The 27,347-nt window shown below is 35.4% G+C and overlaps 1 protein-coding gene across 1 annotated transcript in view; it reads right to left on the bottom strand.

The window, feature by feature from the left end:
- Nucleotides 1-217: 217 nt before the first annotated feature.
- GPATCH2 (G-patch domain containing 2) overlaps nt 218-27,347 on the bottom strand; it is a 123,159-nt gene continuing 96,029 nt past the window's right edge. The window contains exons 9-10 of the mRNA XM_040551405.1: nt 18,283-18,365; nt 218-5,419 (exon numbers count right to left, since the gene is read on the bottom strand). Of these exons, the coding sequence (XP_040407339.1) occupies nt 5,250-5,419; nt 18,283-18,365 (253 nt within the window). The 3' untranslated portion in view covers nt 218-5,249. The remainder of the gene's footprint in view (nt 5,420-18,282; nt 18,366-27,347) is intronic.

Here is a 27,347-nt window from a genome sequence, read left to right as displayed (position 1 = left end):
CAGGTGAGGTACTGAAAAACAACTTCAGTAGACTGGTACAAATAATCTTGAGTATTATCACTTAGCACATACATGAGATGACACTAAGAGAGAAACCACTGGGCATTATCACTTAACACATATGTAGGGCTACACTTCTTCAGAAAAAAAGGACAGGGATGAAGGACAACACTGAAGACTTAAAGCACACTAAACTGAACATATGTATGATCAAATATTCTGAAACATAATCTCATTTTAATAAGATCACATACTTAATCAGTGTAAATATATTACAATAAAACAAAATCCTTGAAGACTAATGACTTATATTCACAGTTTCAGAGGTCAGACTCCACATTACTTAAATTCATCATAACAATACTATAAACAGTCAAGCCAAAATCATGATTTTCTAATAGATGGCATATCTCATATTAATTCAAATCACTTTTCACAGCTTTTAAGAATCACAGTTCTCATAGAGGCAGGAGATCAAGTTTAAAGAATCGGAGTGATTTTCAGCCTTTTACTTAAAGATTGACAAGCAATTTACCACCATGGTCAAAATACCTCCAGTATCTATTTTGTTGCAGTTACAGAAGAGACTCATAGGAAGCACAAACATTTCCACTAGTTACCTTACTGCTAGTTAATCATGAAACTTTCATTGTTGTGGTAAAGTTTTCCTCAATACCTCAGTGCAGACTTACACTAAAAAGTTTGTTAAAGCCTATAACAATCTATGCTGTTAAGCTTACAGTTTCTCAAGCACAAAAAAAAGAAAAAAAAAAGCGAACAAAAAAAAAAAACAAACCAAGCAAAACCAACCACTTAAGACAAGCAGAACATCCATGCTGAAATTGTTGCACCTCCTCCAAGGCTTTTTGAAGTATAGAAATGTCATGAAAAACAAACCAAACCAATCCAAACAACAACAACAAAATCCAATCTTAAATACCATACCTGTAAAAAAAAAAACCAAACACACGTAATCACATCAAAGCTCTTCCACAGAGAATTCAAAGCAAAAACATGACAACCTTTAAGAATGACATTTTCTCTTTTAACATGTTAGATTAGCTTTACAGAGAGACTACAGGTGGATAGAGAAATAATTCTGTGTTTTTCACTAAGCTGAACAGTACAGACTGAATACATATACTGCCTTTAGGTATGGACTCTACTGTGGGCACCTCGTCTACTGTAGTCACTGTGTGCTAACTATACCACTGCTTCCAAAAACTGTTGTGAATTAGTTAAAAGGTCTCCTGAATTTATTGTAAGATAGGGATGGGATCCCCATTTCTGATATGGCTTTACTGAAACTACTCAGTGAGCACGGGGAGCAGGAGGGTAAAACAAATGTAGTGTGAATTCTCCTCTGAGGAGCAATAGTTTTGGAGACCTTGAAGAGAGAGCACACAGTCCTGTTACAGTTATCAAAGTATACACATACTTAAAGACTTGTATTTAAACGTCTTAGAAGTATATGATAACAACAAGAGTACTGCAAACACTTTAAACAAGGCATTTTGTGACATTGTGGTGTAATATTTTATGCTGGATAATAACCACCTAGAAAAGACATGCTAGTAAGAAGGTACAACTCTCTAAGTATAATAGCTTTAGCAGAATATACATCTACTTGCTATATTAGCAACTTTAATGATATTTTCAGAAACAAAGTTTTTACATTCACCTGAGCAATAACAATGCTATCAAAAAGAGCAGTTTAAAGAAAAGAACATACAAAACCCATGAAGAATGAAGTCTTATTATTTTATTTCATCTTGCATTTGTGTTGTTAAAGCAAAGCATTCTATACATATTATTAGCTACTTACTGCCATTCTACACCCATTATTGACCTAATTGCAGAAAGATGGATGCAGGGACAAACTTGTTAAAATAAGCATACTGATAATGCTTCTTTGACTTCAACAAATATTTATTTAAAAACAGGATTCTGCAAGAAACCGCTCATGTGTTTCTTTTATTAACAGTTAACGGCTTAATTCACAGAACTGAGACACAATGAACATGTAGCAAAATGCAATGCCAGTAATATTGTATGCATCTTCTTTTTACTAAACATTCTGCATAGGCAGAATATTATGTTACCAGCTGAACTATCAATTAATCAAACACCTAAATGGAAAGAATCTGGTGAGTGATGGTAACTTTTAGATACAAGATGATTCCATAGTTATTTATGTAGGCATAAAAACCTTCAGTATCACAGCCATTAGGAATTATTATCTGAAAATACTTTTATATGTATTTTAAAATAGTGTGAGCCAGCTTTATAGCATGTGTCATAGTATGATTGCAAGTTAGGTATGGGAAAAACCTGAAGGAAAAAAATCCAAGTACTTTGACTTGTTTCAAAGCCAACTAACACTGCGGTGGCTTAAAAAAGAAAAAAAAAATCAAAAAGTGATCCATTTTTGTTTTGTTTCTTAACACTAGCTTTAACTGTGCACAATTACACTACTGGAATATCTTTAAAATCACTCCTGTGAGATTGTGGAAAAACAGAAAAATGATAGTGTGAGTCTGAATGGGAATTTTACTGTGACATTAAAATGTCTTGAAACGCTAGATTAATATATTTTAATAAATCAGTTTCTTCTACAGCTTCTACAAGATGAAGCTGACTGTTAGCTGTGGCATCTATAGGAATACCTGTTGGAAAATAAAGGTTTACTTATCTCCATACCAAAATCAATGTGACTAATTTTAACATCTAATCATTTCTAACACTGATATAAACCAAAAAGTTATAAGATTTCTGATCTTACTAAATAATTCTTTGATTAAGGCTATTTATTTTTATGCTCAAGTGTATCTGTTTGAATGGATGAATAGAGCTGAAAGCTGAAAAGAGGTTTTCTCTCAACAAGTATCCATTATTTTCCTCTTATCTTCATAAAACAGGAAATATTTTCAAGTACTTTTGGAGCTGCAGACTGATTTCTCAAGGAACTACTATGATGATAAAATGCACAGAAATACCTCAGTGTTATATATGCCATACTTAAAATTTCCTACCCAAGATATGTTGGAGTTGTAACCAAAGAACAAGAATGAATTTTTAAGAGAGAATCAATATTCCTTTACAGTTTTTCATATAGAGCAAGAATAATTAGAACTAATATATTCATTTCCTGTCCTTAACTCACATGTTGCAAAATATTTGAAGAAATTTCTGATTGTGTATAAGACAAAGAGGTCTTCAGTTGCCCTAGCAGTACATTGCATTGAAAGAATGGGAGTGTGCCACATAAATTCATTATTGTAAAAAAAACAAAAAAACAATTACAGAAGTGAGCACCTCTGCTGTCTGCAGACCTCCAGGTTCTTGGCCCTTTGCAATTACGTGGCCCTGAAATTCTCTGGATATGGAATGTGTTTAACTCAGTTTGGTTGTGCAAGAGATATTTGAGGTGGCTAATTTACATTAAGCTATGCCCCAAAACCCTCCATAAAAGTTGCTGTTGATTATAAATATCAACCCTGTTTAAAATTTCTTATCGTGTCAAAAAGTAAAACCACACAATGATACCAGGGATTCAAACAACAATAGATAGTTCTTCTGAAACTCAGAGAACATGTGCATTCAGCTATCATTAAAAACAATGTTAGGTACTAATCTTTTACTCTAGGTAATCATGAAAGAATGTTCCCAAACTGACAGCACTCACAGTGGAAAGGATGAACATTACTTTTAAGCAAATTCAGTGCTATAATGCTGCTACTTTTTCTTTTCCTAGCATTATCTGTGTGGAAATAATTGGTGAAGCTGAGAAAAAGACAAGTAATAAAAATACTTCTTAAAATTCATCACTATATTTCACAGTCACATGAAGGAAGCTGTGCTCCTCTTATTCTAAGGAGTCATCTTTGCAAGCATCTAGAGGTAAATATTTTTCTAAGCAGTCTGGTAGCACAGAAGGGGAAGAAAAAAAGACTGAAGAATCAAATCCTGTTCCCTGCATAAACAGGGTAAATATTGCCAACTACTACAACAGGGTCAGAATTTTCTCCTTAGTCCATCTGAACAACAGTTTTCTTCAGCCCTATCATTTAATTTTAGAGTAGAATTTGTTTTATACTGCAGACCAATAGTGCCCTAGGAGCTTGATTGGTTACTGCTTAATGAAATTACTTCTGCTGACATTAGATACATTAGGATACTGATTAAAACACTTAATGATCCCTCTTGATTTTAAATTGCTAGCTTAGATTTGTGAGATGCCAAAGTATCTTTTCCCTTCCTTTCCTCCACTCTAATCTTGCTTCTCCTTGTCCTTTTTCTGTTTCTTCATAATCATTAAAGATTGTGGCTCACTCACAACAGCACGATAACAAAACGAACGCTGAACACTGACTGCATTGTTTAAAATATGCCAAAGCCCAGTATATAAACACTCAAAGACAAAGTCATCTTTAAAATACAATTTCCAGGTTCAAAGCCGAAATTATTCTTAAATGTGGACACATTGAAGATTACTGATATAAATAGAAATCCAAACTCAGAATAAACTTTAAATTTAAATATCTGCTGAAAAAAGATAGTCCTGTAAATGTAAAAACAAGTATAAAAGCTTTACTTTTGAGCCTGAACGTGGAAGACTGTGATACACTGCCAGATAATGATGTTGGAATGGCATTCCTGTGATGACAAAACCATTTTTCATACTCTTATACAAAACTGTATACCATATCACCTTCCAGTTGGAAAGCTGTATATCTTACGGGCAAAATGACAGCTTATCCTCAAATACTGTTAAACACTAGAAATATTAGGTTTGGAAATTTTGCCTGAAAAGGGGGAAAACACAATAGCTGTATAAAGTTCCATTTTCCTTGACAAATCTTATCAAGACTCTTGAGATGAAATTATACGTACAAAAAAAATTTGCTTAGGTACTAAAATCTGCTGTGTCAGAAGCTTTTATGAAAAGAAGTGAATATACTGAATTTTATGCTGAATACAAACTCTAAGACCGGAGAAAATAAAAAAGTACAAGTGTTCATACACTTTAGCACCATTGTAAAGTTAGATTCAAACGCCAGTTCTGCCGCTGTGGCTATACTTTGCAGCTGGTGTAGCTGATGTGAAGCACAAAGACTTCAGTGATCTTTGAGAAGAGAATAACTGGATCTGCTGATCATAATGAATAACACAAGATAGCAACTTTTTCTCTTGTCTTTTTAAATTATTTTTGATCTTAACTTTTACTTGGCAGCCAGAGTGTATTTCTGTCAGCTAAATCCAAGTCCGAGTCCTTTTGGTCTCTGGATGGCTCGTATTGGCTCTGCTATCCCTTTGCCGTCTGGTCCGAGGCCTGTGCCAGGAGTCCAGCCCATGCTCTGAAGCATTCGGTTTCCAATGTTGTTTTCTGGGATTGGTTGGGTGTTTTCACCTACAAACCCTGAGATTAAAGAAACAGCATTAATCAGCACTGCCTGCCATGTGGAGAATAGCAGGATAATCTCCCTTAAAGCTTTAAACCTTCTTATTCTCCTAATTCATCTAACAGGTTGCTAGAACAGGCTGTCTTTGCACATGTTGACCTCCTCACTGCTTATGAGTCTATATAATACAGCCTAAGGCTTTGCTTTATTTTCAGTGTTTCTAAAGTCTCGCTTACTTTTTAGATGTGACAAATATTGTCGCAGACCCTTTTGTATTCCAATACAGTGGGTTTTATGTCGGTCTTGAAGAACATGTACCCCCTTGCACAAGTCTACCAACACACAGACAAGATGGCCCAGATGTCTCATCCTATAAAATTACTAAGCCAAGGCACACCATAATGTCACAACCATCTTTTCATTCTCAGCAATATTTATCAATGCTCAAGATCTCTTTCAATAAGACATGATAAATATTTTTGATTAAACAACTACAGCTGCTACAGAGAAGATACAAATAGGTGGTCTAAAATTCTGAAATTCAGCCATAGCCTTACACAGTTTCTCTTTTATTAAAGATGCAACAGATGTTTAATATATCCATCTTTATTTTTTGGTATTTTCAGTAACATTCGATGCTGTTTACGGGTTTCTTCTTATACAATTGAGATCTCAGAAAAGCTGTGCAACACTACAGAAGAGATTGTCAGGATTGCAAGTATAATGTAACAGATTCATTTTCTTATGACTACAGCGTAAAGAAATGTGAATGTCAAATAACAAAGCTGTTTTTTCCCTCATCAACCAAGATCCTCAAGCTAGACTTTTGGAGATGATGCATGGATAAGCTTTCCCATATGTAGCTGTCTTCCATGAGGAATACAAATGATATTTGTTTCAAGAATTTGCAGTAAAACTTAACGAGTTACACCATACAAAATTTTAAAAAGTAATGAAGCTTTTGAACTAACATGAGCTTTTTTATACAGGCAGCTGTTTTTTCTTTTCAGCTTTTTTCAACACGTTCCTTCCCCCTGATAATAGAACAACAGAACTCACCACATGCCCAGCTTCAAACTTTAACTATTTAACTTTCTACCTACTTATTCTGGCATGCTACCTTTTAAAAAATACTGTAGGAGGAGACCATGGTGTTGTGCTTTTGGAAACCATGATGTCTTCAATCAAGTATTTACTACTGACAAGCAGCTGGCTCATTGTTATATTAACTTACTAAACAGGAACACAACAAAAGTTGAACAAGCTCTTCTGAAAAACCTCATTTAACACACAAACATAAAATGAAAACAAAGCCCCACAGTGGAAACCCCCCACACAGACAGAGGGTCAAAAGGAGAGGTGCATATTAAAAACCTGATAGTGATTGAGATGATGAATGTACAGTACTCAAGCACTATTCACTACATATCTGTTTAGATTCAGAAAAACGGTGGCCACATGAAAGGTAGGCAGCTTCCAAGCATCTCAGTCCCTGAGTCAAAGAAAAAGGGAAATGTACTGAGAGAAGGCATCCTTTAATACTAGTTTGAAGCTATGCTTAATGCTAGGCTTAAAATAAAGGCTTTTAAGTCAGACAACTCCTGTCCCCGAGAGGGTTCCTCTTGAACTGACCAGCACAAAATTCAATGACCAAGACTTCCTTTCTTTTCAGGCCCCCACAGGCAGAGTCAATTTTCATACAGACAACTCCCTGACACTGCCTGGCATACACAACACAGGCTTTGCAACCTTCTTAGTTATACTTTCTAGCTCAGAAAATGGTGAAAAGAAGAAAGGCTACCATTCAACAAAAGTAAAGGTAAAACCTCACAAGCAAAATCCAGGAAGTGCGTTTTGGTCTACTCTTTAGAACTCCTGGTAGGAAATGGGATGTGGTTCCAGTGTCTGTGGGACAATTAATGGGGGAACTTCCAAGGAAAGATCCAAGAGATCCACCAAGCAGTAAAGAACAAAGATACGAGTATATTTTATAAGTATTGGGAATTTTAAATGATTCATAATGCTGCTTAGCAACAAAGAGAAATGCTGCTAGGACGGCATGCAAAGCACAGCTTGAGTAAAAAAAAAACAATTTTTTTCATTACCTTATTTGGAGGAAAACCCACGGACTTTTTTCCTGCAAAACATATACCTCCCTACATGAATTTCAATTCTCAGGACATCCAGAGCAACCTCACACAAAAGATACATGAAAGAATAATTGGTACCATAACATGTTATTTAACAAACTCATCTTTCTATTTTTGATATTCTTTGGCATAGGTTGTTTTTTTTTTCTTCCTGTAACTAACAGTAAAATTGGAATACTTTTTGTTTTTACAGATATAAAGTGCTTCTAAAATGTATATAAAAATTCTTTTTTACTCCACTGTGCATACTTTTCTATTTCCTGTTAGAACACTAAGACCTGCCCTGAAGCCTTCTGTTTTATTCTTACACTTTGCCAATTTCTAACAAAAAGGAAGAGAGCAGAAATCACCATAAACTTGGCTTCACAACTCACTTTTGGGCAAACAATCAAACAGCGTCCACTGTCTGAAGGATACTGTGATTGGAGACTTTGTACAACAGCAAGAATAAGGCAAAACCAAAAAGCCACCCAACTTGCCTATTTTGTGGGCATGTACACTGACTAATTACTCTTTCATGAAAATAAGGTAGATATAGATAGCTTTTATTTCAAGTCTGAAAAAAGGTTTAATGTATGCAGGACATTCTTTTGCAGTAGAGTCAGTTTTTATCTAAATATATATCTACATCTGTCTTAAATTTTTCAAATGATGGATGAAAATTGCAGGAATGTTAATTTGTAATGTAATATTTTACTTGAGTGAGAAGAATATGGACAGCTGTATTCATAACTGCCCTTTTCCTCCATTCCACGGCCAACGAGCAAACAGAAAAAAAACAACCTTGCATCTTTGATTGCATGATGGAAAAGAGCTCTTAAAAATCATGCTACACTGTTTGTTATTCCCCTGACCCTCATTCCTATGCTTTGGGCTTTTACTTTCTAATTAAATTCAGTAATTGTCCTTGTAATATTCATCTTCAAGTTCAGTTTTTAATTCATGCCCATGGCACTTCTTGGACTAGCCAGTAGGCCCTTTTAAAGAGAATAGTCCAAGTACACTGGCCTTGAAAAGGGCTGTGCTACCTCTGGGATGTGTTCAGTCTCGACCCACCCAGGAGCAAGAACAAAATCAACCCATTGTGCCATCCCACAAAAAATAACTACGCAACATCGTATTAAGCAAAAAAGCAGGGATGCCTGTTTCTAACTTTATTGCTGTATGAGGTTTAGTGGTGTTGCAGGAGTTATAAGGAAGTCTCTGTAGTAACAATTTGTTGGAATTCCCTGTGCAGAGCCTTTTCTTTTTACAGACTGAAAAGTCTTAGCAACCTTAATAATCTGGTTCCCAATCTACCAGATACTAAGTCAGGACGCAGGAGTGGTTGCCATTACACAAGTGAGGAGCTAACACTGAGGAACAGCAGCTTGCTTGAAACGATAGCACTGTAAAATTCCTCCACTTGCATCTCTTCACTTCACAATACCAGCAATACACCTTGGTGTACACGAATGGGCGTACTTCAAGGTCTACATTTATTATGCATATGACCTTACATACACGGAACATGGTACCTATGAGAAGGAAGAAGCAAAATTAGCATGTGAAAACCAAGAAGTCACTGCATTTGTTTAATTTTGATATGATATTTATGGTGGTATTAAAGGCAGGCTTCAATGAAAAATAAAAGTATGCAATTTCTTCTTAACAGCTGTTGAGACAGGTATGTCCTGGTTAAACAGTACACTAGCATTCAGTGCCATACCCTTGATTTTACAGTGATTGCCATGAATTAATTTAATTCCATCTGTAAGCTAAAATCAGATCAGAGGTCTAATACTGCTGCAGGCTCCACATCTGTTTAATCATTTTTGGATACAACAGCTTGCAAAAGTTCAGGTTTTAAATTTGCTTCACATTTAAGAAACAATGTTACACCAGTGTACAACATCCTCAGCAGGAAACAAATGAGCCTATGTACAGTTTTTATCTGACAGATCCATTGTGTTTGAAAAATGCTTCTTCTAAAATACTTAAAAGCTCACCAATTAAGTTATCATTTATTATAGAATAATAAAGGAACTGTGACCCTATCAACCATTACTATGACAATATTTATTTGTATGGTCCAATTTCTGGATAAGACTAACATCAAGTATGTTTGGTTTAAATTGGGGTGAATAAAATCAGAATATGGCTAGGTTCAATCTCTTAAATAACCCTTATTTTAGAAAATGCTTTTTTTTAAAAAAAATATATATTTTTATTCCAGCTGGAAGAAACAAATGAAGGCATACTGAAGTAATCTCTGGATGCTAAACTATTTTTGATGTTAAGAAAATGTTTTTTTAAACAGTTCTGAGAAAATGACACTGTACAGAAATATAGTCTTGGCCTTTCATCTTTCTTTTATATGATTAAGATCTGTGAGTAGAACAGCAATGCCTTTGCAGAGCATACCACAACTATTATTTCCTCTTCTATCGCTCCCAGCAGCCTTAAATCCTTTAAATCCTTTCCTAGAAGGATCTCTTTTTGCTTGGGTAATTTTTGCAATACATGGCCTGCTAACCCTTACCCCCTACCCTGGATCTCACTTATGTCTATCACAGCAGAGTCAGTCTTTCTACCTCAAATCTTCCAAGGAGCATTGTAGATGGTAATTCACTTGCGTAATTGGCTCAAGAGATGAAAATCTTGTATCTGCCTCTCTTAGCCACTAATCTATCCAGCTGACTGCAAGCCTAATTGGCAGCTTGTTTAGTAATTTGGCTCCTAAAGTGTTGTATTGATGTTGGATAAACAGCCAATGGAAGGCGAAACGATACATGCTGCTTCACTTTAAAAGCTAGTGCACTTTCCCCCTCATTTTCTGAAAGCATTTAATATTCCATCTCTTCTTTTTCTTTTCTGATTTTTCACTGGACAGATGAGCTCAGAACAGTAGGGACTGATCTTGATACACAATACATTTTAGAAGGAACGTAATCAAAATAACATCACTGTAGTGCATCTTTTTTTTTTTTTTTTTTAATGCCAGTTCTCTCTAACAAAATGGGAATCAGACTGCCTAGATGCTTAAAACCATTTTGGATAATTGTACAAAGTCAGCAATGTGACATAGTTGACAGCCGTACTGGTATTTTTATCATCAGTACCTCTAGTGTTTTTCACAATTCAGTATACTATAGCTGCATAAATAATAAAAAAATCACTTATGAAAATACCATATTACTTAGCTAAGTATTTGAGATTTGATTTTTAGACCAGACTTTTACATATGCTTCACACTGAGGTATCAAACACTGTGTCTAAAGAACAATCTTAGAATAATTATAGTCCCAGTTATAGCTTGCGCTGTATTCTGCTCTAGCTGGCACAGTGTTAAGAACAGCAGAGAGGACAGAGTCAGAGCCTCAGTAGGTGCTGGAAACCTCCATACCTACCCAGCAGTCACAGCACAACGCTGTTAATGTCAGCGCTGCTAGAGTTTCATTCCTACTGCCCCCACTGCTGGGTGTATTAAAGGAATGGTTGCATAATTGCAGCATGGGTAGATGCATCCTTCCCTGCACTATAGACCCTAAATTTTATATTCATTTCCAACCTTCCCAATGTAAATCCACACACTGATGAAAAGTCAGACACTAAACCGGTTTAACTGGTCATCTCTAGCACCACAGTTCACTTGGAGCTGGGCTTCCAGGTGTTCTTCCCCTCCTATGCTCTATCAGACCACGCTGTGGGTAAAGTACCTCTTGCCTATTCAGTCTTTACTAACATTGGCTGGAGAAGGCCAGAATTAGTAGAATCCCATTTATTCCTTGGTAAGGGTAATCTCTTGAAATTCAAGCCCATCTTTTAACTTGGGTCCAAATGGGGTCAGCTTCACTCCCCAACTATACTGACAGAAATACTCACTAGACTTCATTTCAGAAGAAGCGTTTCCACCAGGAAGCATTCCTAAATTCTGCTCAATACACCTAGAATTTACAGCAAAATTGCTCCCTTCTAATAAGCGTTCCCTAACTTTTCTGAAAAGAACTGTAACCATGCACTGAATCCCACAGGGAAAGAATTTAAACCACAATAATATTCTCCAAATGGACAGCTTGGTTATCATTAATTTCAGCGGAAAGATTGAGGATTAAATGGATATTAGGACTACACCCATTATGGTAGCTCTAACTGATCTTAAACCAAATTGGGATGGAGTTCCAGGATACTGGAGGTATTGGGTAATAGGCACTTCTATTGCCTTTCTGTGCCTATGTGGTTTGGAGTATTATCATCTGTCAAACTAAATATAAAGATGAAGATTAATTCATTAAAACTAGGCAAATACATCTGCATATTCATATGTATATATATTTTTATATATATATATATATAATGTATTATATAATGTATTACTACAGGCTAAATAAGCATTTGCCTATTTATTAGGGCCCACACCTATTCTGCTAAGTAGTAGACAATAATAAACGCGAAGAACAAAACCAAAGAAACTGAGAACTTTACTTAGACTTCTGGCTAAAATACATGAGATGATAATAGTACTTAAATGACTCTCGTTTTGGAGGGCTAATAGAATGAAGATCTGGGAAGACACTGAATTACCCCATTCCAATTGAAATACATAAAAATTAAACCACATCCCGCAAACTGCTTTGCCATGGGTCTCATCCATTCTCTTTAAAATGTAATCCTGTCACTTACATAGCCAACAACACTCCCTGTGTTGGTAATGAAGACATCAGAATGCAAATCTTAGGCATGAAATTAGCCTTGGCAATGTCAAGATATATGTTGACAATAAAAAAATCAAAATTTCCTCATGTTGTAGTGGAAATCAAAGGTGAAAATTTTCTTTATGGAATCTGGAGTATTACAGGTATCTATGACAGCTTTTGTCAGAAACTTTTCTAACCAATCACAAAGCTTTTATAGAAAAACAAAACACGAAAGTCCAAAGTTCTTACTCAAAAAGTAAATTGCATGCTAACAAACCCTTAAGAAACATGATTTTTGCATAAACTCTAGCAGGTCTATTTGCAGCACTGATCCCTACTCCTTCAGGAGGGAGAAAAAACAGTCACCATTAACTAAGAGGGTGCTGTAGAGAGCTGGGATAAGAAGTTATATTGACTGAGAAAAAACTGCACCTATTTCCTCTGTGCACATTTTAACTCCAAAACCTTTCCTGGTCAAGAAAAGTTCTTTGGTATCAACTTAAAGCAGGGTGACAAAAGCGTCATGTGCCACTTTTATTGGTTGAGTTCTAAGAATATAAAGTGTTGCTCATTTCATTAACTCTTCCCCGGTAATTTGAAGGATTCCCTAAAACAGGAATCTTATATTAAATGGGCCTGAGAAAAATATTTTCCTCTCATAACCTGCCCTTTATCTACATGATGAAACAGGTCATCTATTATGTGCATCAGCCCATATGGAAAAGGTGATGATTGAAAAAAAAAAACACACCACCAACAAAAAAGCATGTAAAATGGAGGTGGCTTCTCTGTGGGGCACCATTTTTTTTATCGTACCTAGTGGAGAAAGAGCAGAACTTACTGAGCACCTGGAGGATGAATATTCCTATTGGCACCTCTCAGCTTCATTGAAAGTTATGTCTTATGCATACAATCCCCTACCAAGACGTATCTTTGGAACTTGAAAAGAAAAAGCCAGGTTTAGCCTTTTTTTGAGCAGAAATTTCTTAAATACTGTCTCTTAAGGGCACTGGTGATATTCTCTGTTAAGACGGTTTACGATTCTTGAAGGTGAAGTCCAAAAGGAGGTGATCTGAATGCTTTCCACAGCCAGAAAAAAACAGCTATCTTAGGAAAGACTCCCAGAGTCATTTGGAGAATTATTTTTGAATCTTTTACATTTTGGGAGAAGAGAGCATGTAGAAAATACACATACAGTCTTCTGCTGATCTGAAAGGTTCTTCTGGACTTTGTATTGGTTGTGCGTAGAGCCTGAAGAATTCTGTCTTCTCTCCAACTTTTCTCTATATCATAAGAAATTCCTTAGCAAATTCCCAGTATAAACTTGGTTCTTGTTGCATTGTGGATCTTTTCTTCTGAAGTTTGCTACTGAACTCTCCTCATTACTCTGGTGACCATATGAAAGGGACCCTGCCTGAACTGATGACCTCTGTTCAACATTAAAGTATTTTGCTCTGCAGGGACAGTGGTTTCAAATACTGTATGGCACTCCCTGATCTTCTAATTTTTGAACTGATTTAGAAAAACAATTTGATAGCAGAAGAGAAACGAAACAGAAAGTCCCTAAAATTCAATCTCCTGCAGAAATCAGTTCCAAAAAAAAAAAAAAAAAAAAAAAGGTATCAAGGAGTATCCATATGCTGGAAGATCAAGCAGCTAGGCTTTGTACCCCAAAAAGGACCTTGGTAGACCAAGGAGAAGAAATGCAGTAAGGTGAAGTGTTCACAACAAGTCAGTGTTGTATTGCTCTGTGAAAAGTGATTTCTGTCTATGGAGTTGTACATTTAGATGGAAAAGCAATGAATCAAACTAGAAAGAAAGTAGGCATAAAATAGTTTGGCTAGCATTTTGGAAATTTACTGCCAGTTCAACCAAGTCAGCAAAAGTTTTCCCTTTCTTTGCAACTATCTCAGGATGTTGACCTTCACTACAAACTTACCCTCAGACACCTCTGTTATCACACTGTAATCACAATCTTTTTCAAATCATCATTTTGGTACTGCAGATATTCAGGCCTGATTTTTAATCACTGACATATTAAGCATCAGCAAAATAGTTTGCTTAGCTGTTCCGTTGGCAATTTTTAAAAAGGAATGAAAACATGTACCCTTTTGATTACCTTGTTAAAGTGAGTCATGATGGCATTATAGGAGTGCTCAGTATTTCTACTGTAATTAAGAATCTGTCATATTTTTCATTAAAACACATTATTTAAAATGAGACACTTAGCTTGGTCATTTCAGTCTGTACCAGCCTGAAGGGTAGCAACGCAACATGCCATCCAGACAAAGATGTTAACATCTGAAATGTGTTTTTCATAAAAATTATCAGTCTTAGTTAAGTTGCCCATAAAATGCACAATAACATACATTTTTCATGAAAAATCATTGCATTTTAACTGCAAAAAAGCTTTATCTTTTTTAAAATAGATTTTGCAGACTTTCTTCCTGCTCCAAACCAAGAAGCACACTAATGTAAATATCAGACAAAAAAGATTGTTTTCAAATAGAAATAAATGTTTATTTGTAATGCATACAAGCAAAACTTACACTTTTTAATTCTGGATCCAACTTTCTACACTCTGTAAATTAAGTTATTAACATCCCACAGATGTCAAGCAGAATTTGCACACCAAAGAAAATATCCAGCAAGCAAGATTTAGAGGTTTCTAATTTGAAAAAAATAAAAATAAAAATCTAAAAGGTCCTGGGGATTGAACAGGAGTGGGTTGAGAAATAAAGCTTGCACAGAAGATGACAGTCACTAGGAAAGGAACTGGGGTGAATGTATACACAGTATATGAACACAGCATCTGAAATTCTGTAGCATCTACTGGCTTGATATGAGACTTTAACTAGGTAATCTAAGATGTTCACTGAAATTACTGTAAGCGTTCCTAATGCATGCATTTCAAGTATAAACAATACTTTACTGAGAATGTCCTTTCTCTTGCATACAAATTATGATTTTTTTTTGTTTTGTTATTATTTTCATTGGTATTGGAAGCCAGTTTTGATAGCGTTATTTCCATGATAATTTATTAGCTTGCCTAAGAGTTTTTTTGCACAAACTTGAGGGCATTGTATTGCTGCAATGAAATATGTCAGGGTGTCATCTGAAATTGCTCTACTGCTCAGGTAGCTGGAGAGGGTATAAAGTCATTGAGAATGACCTGGCCCCAAATCTGACTGCTGAATCACTGAAATAATATTGATTTCATGGAAGAAGCTGCGCAAAAAAGTATATAATCATAATGTATAACACTTGATTCTTAAAAGAAATTGTAGGAAGTAAACAATTTTTCCTAGTATCTTATTTAGTTGATAAACCAATTATCTATCTAAGCTCTGGTAACACACAGATGGGGCTATATCAAATATCCAGAAATCAGAATATTTATTTTAATAAAATAAAAAAGCCAGAATAGGACCCTACCATCTCAGTACTGTCAGCTCCTAACAATGCATACCTAATATTATCTCCCATTTTCTTCATTGCTTTTCAACACAGCTTTTCTTCACCTTCACAAATGACATTTTTCAAACTGTAAAATGCACTGTGCTGCTCAAACTTTCTTGCTTCAATAGTTTCTCATTGCTGTACAAGTAAATCTACATCCTTTGTTACTAATATACACAAACCTATTGGTATGTGACTTTGACTCCAGGCTGAGAACAGGCTATAAATTTAGAAATCAATATCTAACTCTATCAATATTCATTTTACTTTTTCAATACAAAATACAAAGGTGAAAGAGCAGTAAATAAGCTGGAGTACTGAAATAAATTGGGTGTTCTTGTCACAATTAATAAATGTTTAACCAATAACACTGCTTGCTCCAGAAGTCTATAGCTCTGTAAGATTTCTGAAAGTAGCAGGTGCTACCCTTGTGAGACTCAAAAACAGAGAACATATTTCAATACTTCATCAATATCACCAGCCATTCTTTCTGGTGCTACCGAATCTAAACATTTAAATGACAATTTGCAATACTGCAGAGCACTACAGGAATTACTGTACCCAGTGTCGTTTTTTTTCAAAAACCACAGGATTTTGAAAATACCTTTTTTTTTTTTTTTTTCCTTTAGTGGATTGGCTTATATTAGGTGAAACTTTACTAATATGTAGCATGTGCAGCTCAAGAAAAAAATTGCAGTTAATCACTCATTTACAGACAGCCTTTCAGGTTTCACTATGATGTTAAATATGAAAGATTATTAACTTCTTCTATTTTCCAACTGGTGTTCAAGTAAGCATATATATTTTTTTCTCTTTCAAGAAAAAAGTTTATCTACAAATTCTTTTGTATAAAATCTACTTCTTCTGTTCCTATACCTTTGCTAAAGCCACTGAAAGGAGAATAATTCAATAATAAACATAATTGTTCTTTTTATCCTTATTTCCAGATAGATTTCCAATTCTACCCTGTTCCTTTCATAAAATGGTATAAAATATTGACACGTACAAACAAACAAGGCCCATAACAGCTGAACAATAATTTAGTTGTAGCAAGATTACTAGTGAAGAGAACTGTAATTTACAAAATGTTACACATTACCTACGCATATGTAAAAGTTTACTCAAAGTTTACCAAAGTTTATATTTGCTTAAAAATTTACAGTGATGAAATGCAGAAAAAAACTTGTATGAGTACACAGTAAAAATCCTCCTTCCTGCTGTAAAGAGCAAAATTGAAAAAGATTACCTTGAACTTGAAGAGAAAACAACCCTACATACTAGTTAAAAGGTACCTCATATGATGCCTTTACCCACCATTATTCTCTGTCACCCTCCACATAAAAGAAAGTCTTAGAAATTCACAACCTCTGAAATTGTGAATATATAGATACATAACATTGAATATAATATATTTGCTTTAGTATCAAAATATTGGCTTTGCAAAGTTACACAGAGGAACCAGCTTGTAAAATAAAATACTGAATGCTGAAGGCCCAAGGTAAAATGAGTAATAAAATGAATTTCATGATACTTCATACCCTCTTAGTACAAAATGACATCCTTTAGTACTTGAAAGTTGTGAAGTGAAAATCACCTTGTAGAAATAATTATATTATTCTCTCTTCAGCCATTAAGTATTTTTCTTTCTCACTTCACATATGTTCAGAGTCTTAGAACCTGACACAGACATTCTCTTTTTCCATACTGCTGCCACTAAGGTGTTTTAATAACATTTTTAATATTATTCTTGGTCTGTTTCTGCCACTGAGGTTTAAAACAATGAAATTTCAGGAGGGAGAATTCAGCTGGAATACAAACACTAGGCTTCTCTAAAGAGAGATATCTAGAATATATTTGAAGATGCATTGCGTGTGTTGCTATAATAATTGATATACGACTACCATGTGTAATCCAGATTTACATATTACCAATATAGAAAAAGCCTCACACAGAAACACATGCAGTCTAATCCTTCCAGTATGCACAGATATAATTAATACAAACAAACTGACAAGAGTCCTATAAATCACTGCTAGGTATTGAAAAAGTCATTTCACAGCTGTGACATCAGCAAAATACATGCAATGGTTGTGACCTCGCATCTGTAAATATCTTTCAGAAATGTGCTTGCAAGTTGCTTCCTATTTAATCTACAGCACTGATTTTAAAGCTTATCTCCACATTTTCAATTGTTTGCCCAAGAATTCACATCCTGTCTTTATGGTATAGGATACTTATTCTATTCATATAAATTCCTCACAGAAAAAAAGATACCTTATGTCTTCTAACCTGCAATGCTTAAACAGACATGAGCAGTAATTTTTACTGCCTGTGGTTCTCAGTATATGAAAAAAAGATTCACTCTCTTTAAAGAAGTGCTATGTTAAATAGATCTAGAAATTGGGAACGTCTGAGGGAGAACTAAGAGTATATTTCTTTCTTTAACTCCATTAACAAGAAGTAGGGATAGGACAAATCTGAAGTTACATAATAAGTTACTGAGTTTACCCAGCGTTCCCTGGGTCACTGACCTACTGCTTTGTATTTACAGATTTAACACTGTGTTTTGTCTTCTGTCCCACTGAAATTGGTTACCTGTGGGTCCTGGCAGGGGAGCAGCTTTCCTTCTCCGTTTGATGTCTCCCATGCACAATGATCCTAAATGCACACTGGTTTGTCTGCAAGTAATTATAGGAGAAAACTATTAACAAAGGAAGAAAAATGTCACATAAATACACAGCTTGTATAATCTGAACCTATATCAAAACATTCAGCCAAGATGAAGCTGCACAATGAAGCTACCAATCTTGTTTATATCGAAGCATAATTATGTTTGTTGACAAGTGCTCAGTATCTAAATGCAGCATCATAAATTGTTCCTGGAATGAATAATATAAAAGGAATGCTTTTTAATTTTCAAAACTGGCGATCTTTCTAGCTCAACATAAAACAAAAACACTGTTGCTCCTGACAGGAAAATAGCTAAGATTAATTATCTAAAGAGATCACAATATTGTTGGTAAGCTATCTATTGGCTAGTAATGCCTAACTGTCAGAACAACATTTATTACAGGAAAAGTATTATCAATTTCTTTTAAGGTAAGATGAAGAATGAATGAGAAAACATGAAACAGTAAACTCTTCAAAGGTATATGAAGTCAACTTGTAGCACACCAATTTGCCCTTTCCTAATTCATCGGCTAGTTGTGAGAATGATATAACAGAGCACATTATCCAGTATGCACATTAAACAATGATGAATTTACACTTTAAGACTGGAAAATTGGTGGGGCTGTAGAAGATGGCAGACAAACACTTATTGCACCCCAGCCAGGTATTCACAGTCAGGTACCACAAAAGAGGGTAAATTTGGAATTTCCAAATATTGAATTTTAGGAGATAATCTTAAAGGACAATTTTAGTAATGATTTTTCTTACAGTAGTGTGCAATCCCTGTAGAATGGAATATATGTAGCCTGCATTTTTTTTGTAAAGAACTAAAACAGAAAAGGGAAAAAATGGAATAAATTTATGTCACACAATTAATGTTTCCATAAATGTTATTCGAAACCATGAACTTTTTACCACAGCAGTGTGTGTGAAAGTTGGTAAAACTACAAGCTGAAAACTGCATCTGATAGTCTACTATAGCACAGTAATACTCTGTCACTCAAAGGATCTGGTTTCAGGGTGGGTATATGACCTATCCTTTACTGCATTTATAAACATTTTTAAGCTGTGCTGCATCTAAATGAATAGCAAGTGTTCCTGTATGTTGAGAGACCTCAGATCTGCTCAATAATGTAAAGAGGGAAAACAATGTCTTGATAAAAAAAAAGCAATGTACAATCTTATACATATTTAAAAAAATACAGTAAACTAATAAGAATGTACTTCAGCGCTTTTATTTAAATAGTAAAATATGCCAGTAAGAAAGATACACACAGAAGTGCACTCTAGCTTCACTTATTAAGTCAACTATTTCAGCACAGATTTCTCTTACTTTAAAACAAATTTTTTCTTCCTTAGAGTTCTTCTAAGCTGAAACTGCATCTGATTTTAACATCCAGAAATTGAATGCAGTACAACCAGGATACTAACGTGGTGCTAAATATCAGTTCTAAATTCAGAAAGAAATCAATAATTGTAACTTTTCCATAACTGACTGTACAATAAAGAAAATTAATATTTAAATAAAATATGGGGGAATGAATATTTAAGGGATGTATATAGCATTGATGTTAAACACACAGAATAAGTCGTGTGGTAAATGATACGTCAAACACTGCGCAACTCTGTGTTCTGTCTTTGGAATGAAAAAGGGAGAAAGTGTCCAGGAATACAAGCAGGATGAAAGATAAAAATTAATAAAGTCAGGCAATTGAACCTGAATACCCAAGCTACAGGAGTAACAGCTAGCAGCATTTGAGTTATTTTACCCAGAATTGATTATCTGTTACACTACATTGAGATATCTAGATTATTGATCTGTAAGATTATGGTACTCGGGTCTCCCCACTTTTCCTCCAGGCACACCAAATAGAGTTGCAACAAATAACACTAAGTAAGGACTGCTTTGTTATTGTTGTCACCCTTCATGTAGAACACAGCAGTTACTTTTTAATTTAAATCAATGAATGTCTGAAAGGCAGCCTTGTTCCTTCAGCCTAAATGAATCATTCGTCTTTGCAAAGCGCAGCAACCCGATCACCAGACAAGGTGAGAGTGGGTATTTCTTTGTTGTCGTCGAAAATACCATGTGCCACAAATAAAGAACAATACGCTACAGCCCCAATTAAGCTTTGTCAAATCCATTTTTATGGCCACCAACATCAAACCTCAGACTAACTCTCAGTGCTAAAGCTGTGTTGTTTACTTTCACCAGGTCTCACCATCTGATCTGCGCTGCTGGTTCAGACTGCAGCAAAACAAAAAGCCAGGGCTTTTAAGAGGAAGAGACAAGAACTATCACAGTTATTGAACTGGCAGGTTGGATGAAATGAAGCATTATACTTCAGCCACACAGTACGTTTTGAACTGTTAGTAATGGAGGTATTAGAAAGTAGAGAGAACTCTGACCCTCAATCAGGCTAAGTTCAGCATTATGTTCCTTAGCATTAAATCAGAAGAGCGAGGATTACAGAAAGGAATATAGCTATTTGCCTGACTTCTCTCTACTTATCCCTAGCTTGCTTCTAGCTATCATTTATAAATAGTACTCTGGAGGGAAGCTAGGCATTTTATTAGGGAAAAAATAAAACTTGTTAAGACCACCTTGCCTGAAAACTTGGCTTTTGACGTGCTGGTGACAGGGACTGGAGCAAGCAGTGTCAAATGGAATAATTTTTAAGGAACGACAACAGGAACTTGTCGCCTCATTGTATGCATTTACAAATAGAGGCTTTCCAGAGTATTAGGCCTAGTTAAAGCTGCCCTCTGGATAAAAAGTGTTCCTAAGCAGCCTCAGACAGGCTCGGGAGACAAACAGATGTGACTATGGTCCCTGGCGTTTGGCAAGAACACTCACTGTCAATAAGAAAAATATGAGCATGGACAGGGCATCAGCTGCACCATGGTGGAGCAGGCCTGCAAGTGTCACAGCCGCGGCAAACTTGTGGCAGGGGGGAATCAGAGGGCTGCAAAAGCCAGGCTGGTGTGAACTTATGCTAGCATGCCAGGAATTGTTGTTGTTGTGTCATGCCTCAACATATTAAACAAAAACACCGGAAAAACTACTGTCAATTTTTATTTATTTATTTAAATCTCGTGTGCTGTATTTAGATTCTCCATTCTACGTGGTAAATAAGAGCCTCAAAACTGAAGACAGACTGGGGAAGGCACTAACAGCAAAACCAAACAAAGAAAAAAAACCTTTATGGAAATAATAAACATAATGAAAAGTAGTTTTGATACAACAAATATGTTTCTCCTGTAGATAAGCAATGTCATGCAAAGCAATTCACACACATCTATACATTCCTGTGACAAACATTCACTCTGACAAATTTTACTTTCTTCTTCTTAAATAGTTGTAGCCTCCCTGCAATTTCTTTTTTCACGGTACTTGCCCTTGCTATGGTAACAAGCCAAGAATTGTCTCTTCAAAATCCCCAAATAATTCTACCCATGCCCATGCAACACGAACTTCTCTTTTTCCATAACTGTCAAAGCTCAAGAAGAAAGTATTTTTCATGAGTGCCTTTTTTTCTTTTGTTACATACGTTCACCTCTCCAAGACATTTCTAGTAGGTTATTTCAGATTTTTATCTAACCCGACCTTTGCAGTCAATGGACCGTTTGGTTGCATCCCCCAAACAAACTGCTGTGGGATGGAACCTACAGCTGCACTGTTCACTTGGTGATCCGCCCTGTGAGCAACTGAACTCAGACAGTGGTTCCTGACTATCTCATTAGTAATTATCATCTTTGCTGCTGTTGGAGTTAGAAATTCTCCAGCCCAGTCTCTGAGAAGGCCTGCAAAGATCTGAATCTATTATCACTGACATTCCAAGTGTAAAGAAAGAAAGAAAGAAACAAAAAACAAAACAAAAAAACAACACAACACCCAACATAAAACAAGCAACAACAAAACAACAACAAAACCAACCCCAACCCCTCTCCCCCAAATTAAAAGAAATCCTAATAAAATCCAATAATTTATCCATAGTCTCTTCAGAAAGAAGAAGTGAAGATAGTGTTACATAGCAGGTAGCTTCATATGAACTAGTACAACGGCCTTGTCATGACTGTCATCCCATTAGGGGGAACTCTGTGTACTAGTGCATTAAAAACAAAATATTTGCATGTTTATTTTATATGTCTCATTTTAAGATGTCTGTTGCTCACTTTACTCTTTCTGCTTTTAGCAGCTGTCACTTTCCTTGCAAGCTGCAATGCTTTGATATCAGAGCAGTTGCTTTTGTTAATGCACTGTAATTGTGTTCAGCAGTTACAACGTCATTGAATGCAAGCTTCATTTTGTCCCCCAGTATATTTACTGTCAAACCATTTACCAGACTACACTATGACGTTGCTAAGATAACTTGTAAGTAATGGAGACAATGGTTTTATGCTCTGTGTCAAAAATGCATAAAAGTACTGATTGCTAACAAAGCCAGATGTGGAATATTGTGTGTTTTTTGTTTAACAATGTTTATTACATTTCTGTGCTCTGATTTGGAAAATCCTATGCTGTATACTATTACGATATACTAATGTTTTCAAGCCTGATTTCTATATTGTAATTAGGTGAATCTGCAATGATCAATACTTGTCTATCCATTCTATTCCAATTAGCATCTCTCTCACCTGAGGAGCAAATTCACTACAAACAGTGCCACATCATTCTGCCACAGTATCAATGCATTCCTGCAGATGGCTGTAGAACTCTTCAATTTTATCATCACAATGCTTTAGGTAATGTAGAGGCTTGACAAAAGTTTAAATGAACTTCTTTAAAAGAGATTACAATAAGACAAGAGTTGACCTGTTTGCATTTTAGAAGGGACTTGAGAGAATTGTTTTGAAGTGGAAATGTAACTGTCACTGTCTTTTCATAGTCTTAATATACAGATAAGTAATAGATATGAATATAGGTATCACTGAAGAGAGAATGCGGTGAGTACCATGACTCACTTTAAGCTTGAAATGGTTCTTATAAACAGAAATTGAGCAGGGAATATGTGAAGCAATGTTCATGTCAGCAGCTAAAAATTAAAAACAACAACAACAGAACAAAAAAACTGAATTCACAATTGCAAAAGATAAGAAAACCAATAAAATGATTAAAAAATGAAGTGTGTTGCACAACTCAACTTTACAAAACTAAAGCATAATCTGAGTGAATCTCCAAATACTCAAGTATCTTCAGCATGAAAATAACACTGAAAAGAATCTCAAATTCTTACACAGAATGGACCTGTAGCACAGACTCTCATTTATTACATAGCTTAAAATGCAGACACTGCTGTATGTGATGGCCAGTGGAAGCACATGTATCGGCACTGCTTAAATAGAACTTGGATGCATTTTTAACTCTTTAACTCAAGACCACCCAAGTCCATAGAACAGTTTATCATCAGTTTAGAGGTAAATACAATTTAAAAACTACTATGTATGTTTTACTAAATGTCCAATCACACTACTAGCTAATTAGATATGTTGAGCAAAAACTTCTACACTTCCTTTTGACTAAGTCTCCAGAAGTATGGACCAAAAGTTACCACTCACCTTCCTGCACTGTCAAATATACAAACTAGGCAATTGGCGTTGTAAATCTGTGAAGATGATGCTGTATTACCCTAAGATTAACCAATAATTCTAAGCTTTGCCACTAGCATGTACCTCAGTATAACCACGGAAATAACGCATGACGATTTCATAATATAACACTGAAATAAGAAAGGCACATTTGCTTTTGAGGAAAAGAATATGAAAAACACTGGTGAGGGAAATTTATAAGGGAAGATTTACTTGTAAGTCTTGAATCTCCTCTTTCCCATGTAGCACACAGGTTGGTCAAAACATGAGCACAGCCCCTGGTCTCCATGTGAATGCTCAGAGAACAGTAAACCCATAGTAACATGTGCCCCATGAGCAATTACATGGATGGAGCGCTCCTTGTCTGTACTGAAGATGGTACCTACATCCTACAGTGCATGTGCAGTTCAAGTAGATGTGCAGGACACTACTGTGAGGTCATTTCCATGGATTAAATGACAACAAATAAGAATGAACAATATAATGTTCATTCAACAATGAAGCTTAGGACTCCAGATCTTAGTGTAACGATACACAGCAATCTTGAAAAACAGTCCAGTAATGTTTTGTTAAAAGTATTTGAGATAAATGTTACTCAGTACAAATTTACCTCACTTAAGGTCAAACCAACATCTGAAATCTATTTTGTTGTTTATCATAGAAACATCACATGCATGTGTGCCTGGTGGCATTCTGGGCACAATGTATTAAGTGCCAGAATGGTCACCACAGTCTACACTAAAGCTACCATTACAGCTGCATTCTTGGTGAACAATTCTTCAGTTAATCCGTCTTCCAGAAAAAATACATTTGGTAATGGGATGGCTGAGATCATATGCTCCGAGTATACCCGAGGTCTATCCTCTACCTCCATTATACTCTTCCGGTGCATTAGAAGGATTTCATGGCTTTTATGGAACTTGCAAAATCTGTATTGATTATATTCAGCACCAGGAAACAGATTCATGGAAATCAGAAACTTAAATATCTCCCATTTGCTTGATTTTGTTTTTAATATGTGACATCGTTCACAAATTTATACACATTCCCTTAAACTAACTTCCTGGAGGTTGTAGAAAGAACACCCCTCCCCCTCTACTTCTCTCTTGGCTAGGAGCAGTAGACCAATACTGCTGCAAATTAGTCTTGTCTGCAAAATATGTTAAAAGTTTTTACAGAAACTTTATTCAGTGCTAAAGAATTGGCAAAATAACAATGAAATAAACATCATTTGCAGCATAAACATTAATTTTTAATGGTTATGAAGATGAATATGTATTTCTTCTTGGTATCACTTTCTCAGACACCATTCACGTGAAATCAGTGCCACACTTGATTCCTCTACTTCCTTTACAAACACTGAACATTTCTTCAAACTTGTCTAAAGAATGATATCATCTATAGAACAGATTGCAGCATCTGCCTCCACAAGTGTGAAAAATATTACATTAACTACAAGAGCTATGCACTGTATTTTCCTTTCACTAAATTTTAAACAGATGTGACAAAACAATGCAACTCTGTCAAACTCTTTTCATACTAAGCCAATCTGTTCACAACATAACTTTAAACATAAGGGTGACATACCTGTTTTATGGAAAGTCCTAGTGCAACCCTATTATGAATGAGCAAAATACAATTTCCTTCTGCCCTCATAAGATTATCTCGTCACCAAATACTGTATCCTAATATCTTCCTTTGTGCTATCTTTTTCAGCATTTCTAAGTGTCATACAAGTAGTCATACAAGTAGTCCAAGATTTATCTAACTCTGCAAGTCTACACAGACATAGCAAACACAACGGAAAATAAAAATTTACACCACTACAAATGTTGTGACACCTAATCTCAAGTCACTTGTACTTTGTGAATCAAGAGTCTCTAAAATTTTGTTCTCTATTAGAGGCCTACTGCCCTCAGAAAGGATAATGCATTGTTTTTTCTTGTTTCTAATTAGTAATTTAAGCATATGTTCAGCATTTAACTCTAAATGTTTGCCTTTTCCCCAAGCTCTAAGACAGCTGTCCAAGATGTGAATGCCAGAAAACATTTAAATATCAACATCTGTTGAATTATGTTAATTTAGTGTAATATAATTGGGCATGAGTTGGAATTGATCAAAAGTATATGAATTACACAAAGGCAAATCCAAACCAGTATCTTGGTGTACGAACAAGTCACCAAGGAACACTGAGGGAATAAAATCAAAAAATCCACTTCTGTTAAAAATTAAATAGCTAAAACTACAGCTTTCTTCAACAGATCACATGATTTCACATTTTCAAGAGAGGAAATGAATATTTATATCAGAATATTTCAAAATATTTATGACAGGACGTTCCAGTATTATTTTGAATTGAAGAACCCCTGATAAAAAATAGGAATGCTGACATTTGTGTAATTAGGAAATGTAGTTAGGAAACAGGTTGTGGTAATATAATACCATTCTGTAACAGGGCAATATTGTTCTACAAATTCTAAAGCAAACATGGTTTTGTTCTCTCTTCATCTTGTGACAATATTGTTAATATCCAAAAGATATGGGTCCTGATCTATCTCTGAAATGACTTGGAAAACATCTTTTTGACTTGAGCAACAACCATGGCTTTGAACAGATACTTCCACAGAAGGACTAGATAACTTACTCAGCTACACTGTTTATTCCAGGTATTTCTGAATACATATTTCTTTACTAAGTATGACATTCACTAAATATAGTCAGTACAGGAAAAATATATGTTGCTGAAAAGACTTGCAAAACATGTCTTACCTACAGTTCTGGATTATATTCATACAATGTTAAGTTAAAACATTGCAACCATTAGTACCACATTCAAAATTCTCTTTTAGAGCAGGTAGAGAACATGAAGTGACAGTGTAAAAATCCATCACAAATATCTAATATAGTAACTTAAAAATGGAACAAGGGAAATATATGGTTGAAAGCACTCAACTTTTATGCCAATTTCCTTCTTTGCCTCTGTGTGGAGAAGGTGAGCAAGCATGGACAACTGGATTGCATTTGGTCTACTGTGAGAGACCAGGAATTCAATTCATGCAAGTAAAAGCCAGCACGACGTAATGATGTTCAGTTGGCCATTCAGACCTAGATCTAGACCAGTGATCCAGACGCTTTTTGTCATATTACAAACAATACAGTCGGTTGTTAACCTACTACCTTTCAACTGGTTCCAAGAAAACAACTCTAAAGCTGAACCCCAGCTTCATTCTCCTCAGTTCTTCTACTTCCATATTTTTAATACTATGCTTGACAAACAACTCTTTAAACAATCTGATTGTCTGGCCAAGATAACACTTATAAATCTGACAATATTATGATAAACAAATATATAATTGTGTGCATGGAGAGAGGAGGGGAAAAAACAAAAGACAACAAAAGCT

The sequence above is a fragment of the Cygnus olor genome, chromosome 3 (genome assembly GCF_009769625.2).
Source record: "Cygnus olor isolate bCygOlo1 chromosome 3, bCygOlo1.pri.v2, whole genome shotgun sequence".
NCBI lineage: Eukaryota > Metazoa > Chordata > Aves > Anseriformes > Anatidae > Cygnus > Cygnus olor.
The sequence above is the reverse complement of the archived record's forward strand: the minus strand, read 5'-3'. Positions and strand labels throughout refer to the sequence as shown.